Raw genomic sequence first — 3,795 nt, forward strand, 5'->3', positions numbered from 1 at the left:
ATATATATGGAGATCTATGGCATTTTCATAAGCTTTTCAGGTAAGCTTCTCAACAAGAAGCTTATAAGCCTATTTTTACACATACTTGAGAAGAGAAAATGTATATTTGAGTTCCCTTAATTCCTTGATTCCTAAATAACAGCCTCAAAGACAAGGGAGTGAGATAGAAAGGTGAGAGAGAGAGAGAGAGAGAGAGAGAGAGAGAGAGAGAGAGAGAGAGAGAGAGAGAGAGAATTTCAAAAAAATTATGAATAAAATTCTTACCAGTTTTTACTTTCAAACGTTCATAGTCAAAAATGGCGACCCCTGTAGTCTCACTGCCGGTTCCTGAGGTAGTGGGAACTTGAACAAAATAATATGAATATTAGGAGGGATCTGAACAGAGCTCAGTGGAGACACTTAATTCCACCTCAGAAACAAGGAGCAAAGACTGAAAAGGAGTATCCCTGACCTGCTTGTCTGACATCTGTGTAACATATACGCTAAGGAGTCATGTGACACCCATGTTGCATTAATACACATGTGTATGTTATGTCTGTGACTACATTAGCATGCATGAAGGCAGTCTGTATCTGCGCTAGTTCATGATGTTTGAATGTGCATGTATACTTAATGTATATCATATCTTTTTTATTTGTATTTTAAAGACAAGGTTTCTATGTGTAGCTCTGTAAACCAGGGTGGCCTTGAACTCACAGAGATCCACCTGCTTCTGCCTCCCAAGAGCTGGGATTAAAGGTATGTGCCACCACCGCCCAGCCTATATCGTATCTTTTAACATGTGGTCTGCTTAACATTTACATGACTTCTACATTTGTTAACACAACATACATGGTTTCGAGACTTAATGGGACCGGCTCTCCGCATGTGGGGGACAGTGGTGAAGCTTGGACTATCTGAGGGGCCCCTGGCAGTAGGACCGGGAGCTATTCCTGGTACATGAGCTAGCTTGTTAAAGACCATTCCCTAGGGTAGGATGCCATGCTCAGCCTTCATGTAGCGTGGAGGACCTTGTTCTGCCCCAACTTAATGTGCCAGACTTTGCTGACTCTCTATAAGAGCTCTTACCTGCTGGGATGAGTGGTTTGGGGATGGGCTGGGGGGGGAAGTGCAGGGGAGCAGGAGGAGAGGTTGGAGGGAGAACTGTGGTTGGAATATGAAAAAAATTAGATATATACATGGCTTCATTAACATGTATATATGCTTAACATGCATGTGTGTTTAATATGCATGCTATCTGTATATATACAAATATATTTTGTGAATTTATATTGAACATATAATAAATTAACATACATGTATGGTTAACGTGCATGCATATTTAACACGCATGCTGTGGGGGACTGTGGACCCCCAGACCTTAAATTTCTTGTGACCCCTGTCTGCTGGCGTAAACAATTTGTTTTCCTATGCTTGCAGCTGTTTTAAGCAAACAACTTGTTTTGCAGCTGCTCTGAGCACCTCAGGAGTTCCCGATGGCAGGGGAGTGGTTTCTGGTGGGTTTGCAGCTGAGAGTTAGGGAGTGGCCACTGGTCAAAGAGAGCCTATATAAGCTGCCCTGGAACACAATAAAGCAGGAATTCTAGGCATTACCTGTGTCTTTGTCTGTCTGTCTGTCTGTCTGTCTCTCTCTGTGTGTGTTTCAGTCTCCAGCTCCTTGCCTGACTCTCCAACCATACCTTAGTGTTTAGAGCAGGCATTGTGCTACAGCATGCTGTCTGTATCCAAGCAAACAGGTTTTATACACATATTGTCTGTGTCCGTACTAACATGAAACTGTGTTGAATATATGATCTCTGTTGTGACATGCATGTATGATATCTACGTCAGTATTAACATGTGTAGATTAATCATACCTATGTGGAAAGTCCGTTTCATATAAACAGCAATGAGCTCTGGAAAGCCTGGTTCTCTAGAGCCAGAGATCAAGTTGCCCAGCACCTCTGGTAGGAACACGAGCACATCCTGTCTCTAAAAGACATCTTTATTCCCTCTTGGCAACGGGCGCAGAAACGAGCTGCCTGTGCTGGGCCCTGTGGTTTTGTAGTTCGGTCAAGTTTCTAAACTTTACTAATCACCTCTCTGTGTGACGCCGGCATGGTTTCACCAGTGGGTTCCATTGGCCAGACTCCAATTATGCTGCTCCCCGCTGATCCCTCGTTCATGTCACAGCAGTTTAGCTGCCAAGGACTCCCTCAAGTCCCTACCAAGACTGCTTACAACAGGGGCAGAAGCAGGGATAGCAGGGACGAGACTTACACAGGACGTCCCGCTATTCCCAGTCACTGCATTTTAACAACAGAGCTTCTACGTGTGTGCTAATGGATGTAGAAACTGCACGCTTCCTCCAAACTGACCCAATTGCCTCTCTGTGCGGTGGTGAAGGTCAGAGTTTTCAGATAAGCAATGGCTGCCCGCTTTGTTCTCTTATTAACACATTGATTTGATTAGAAAGGAACAGAGCAGAGGTTCTGGAAATGTAGACCTTGAAATCAATGGCTAGGGCTAGCGTAGTACCCAAGGTCTCCTAAAGCCAAGTTGCAGAGTGTTACCTGCGATCAGCGGTTTCAGAGGCACGGTCACCGGTTTCCCCTTCCCAATGGGGGCATTGACGTAATCGAGGAACTCAGAGCGGGGGCTGGAAGCGTACAGGTTAGCGGCCTTACAGGTGTCCATGGTGGAGCCCCCGCCTACAGCCACGTACGCATCAAAGGCTCCCTTTTTGGCGAACTCAATCGCATCCATGAAGCTTGGAGAACGGAAAACAAAAAAGCCTTATGATATGTATTTACACACAGTACCATGGTGTTCCATAAGGCCTGGGCAAATTTTCCACAGCAGCCATCTTGCTGGCTTCTGCACGCGAAGACCTTACCTTCCATCTGTGGGCTCCACCCTCACGCCATCATAGACCTGAAAGCTGATGTTACTCCTCACCAGGGAGTCCAGAACTGTTTGCACAGGAGGGAGCTGGGCGAGGTTCCTGTCTGTCATCAAGCAGACCTTCTTAGCGCCCATATTCTGTAGATCCTGTAATAGAAAGACACCGTGCTAGATACTTTGGGTGAGTTTCACGTGCTCTTTAGGAACACAGAATTCGATCATTGTACGTTAATACTCATGTTTACGAGATGTAACAGAGGCCAGCGACGTCACAAATACTTGCCATGCCTACTTCCTTTGTGACTCCTGCCCCATATCTAATATTCGAAACAGCCATCTGAAAAGAGAAAAAGAGATTAGGTGTTGGCTGATGGATTCCTGAAAGCCAGAGACGACGCCTCACAGTTTAGAGAATAAACGATACGTTCTTTAGCACGGTCCTCTGCTCTCTCAGCTCTGGCTTCCCTGCTTCTTTAAGCAAACCTTGGCTCCAGTCATACTGAAATTGTGTATTTGTCTTTTCCCAAATACATAACAAATTTTCACTTGTTTCTTCAGCTTCAAATGTCTGGCCTCCCTAACCCCTGCATCGAAATTAACTCTCAAATTCCCTACTTTCCAGTGTAAATGTCTGTTCTGCAGTTTTTGCCCCTTTATTTATCCAGCCCTTGTCTGCGTCCATACACACCCACGTAGCATCCCACCCACCAACTCCACCGAGACGGGCTCTGTGGAAGGCCGTCTGCTGGACTCTAAATCAAAGTTGCATGGGCTTCTTGAGTTTACACACAAAAGCAGAGTTTCACACTAACACACATAGGCTACTTTTCTTTCTTTCTTTCTCTCTTTCTTTCTTTCTTTCTTTTCTTTTCTTTTCTTTTTTTTTTTTTTTTTTTTTTTTTTTTTGTTTTA

General features: G+C 44.6%; 1 protein-coding gene across 1 annotated transcript in view; it reads right to left on the reverse strand.

The window, feature by feature from the left end:
- Adhfe1 (alcohol dehydrogenase iron containing 1) overlaps window positions 1–3,256 on the reverse strand; it is a 24,972-nt gene extending 21,716 nt beyond the window's left edge. Inside the window, exons 1-4 of the mRNA XM_050142077.1 lie at window positions 3,167–3,256; window positions 2,876–3,030; window positions 2,553–2,749; window positions 265–342 (exon numbers count right to left, since the gene is read on the reverse strand). Coding sequence (XP_049998034.1) covers window positions 265–342; window positions 2,553–2,749; window positions 2,876–3,030; window positions 3,167–3,220 — 484 coding nt within the window. The 5' untranslated portion in view covers window positions 3,221–3,256. The remainder of the gene's footprint in view (window positions 1–264; window positions 343–2,552; window positions 2,750–2,875; window positions 3,031–3,166) is intronic.
- Between the last annotated feature and the right edge of the window lie 539 nt (window positions 3,257–3,795).

Source organism: Alexandromys fortis, unplaced genomic scaffold (genome assembly GCF_014885135.2).
Source record: "Alexandromys fortis isolate MF-2015 unplaced genomic scaffold, M_Fortis_MF-2015_v1.1 scaffold_41, whole genome shotgun sequence".
In the NCBI taxonomy this organism is placed as follows: domain Eukaryota; kingdom Metazoa; phylum Chordata; class Mammalia; order Rodentia; family Cricetidae; genus Alexandromys; species Alexandromys fortis.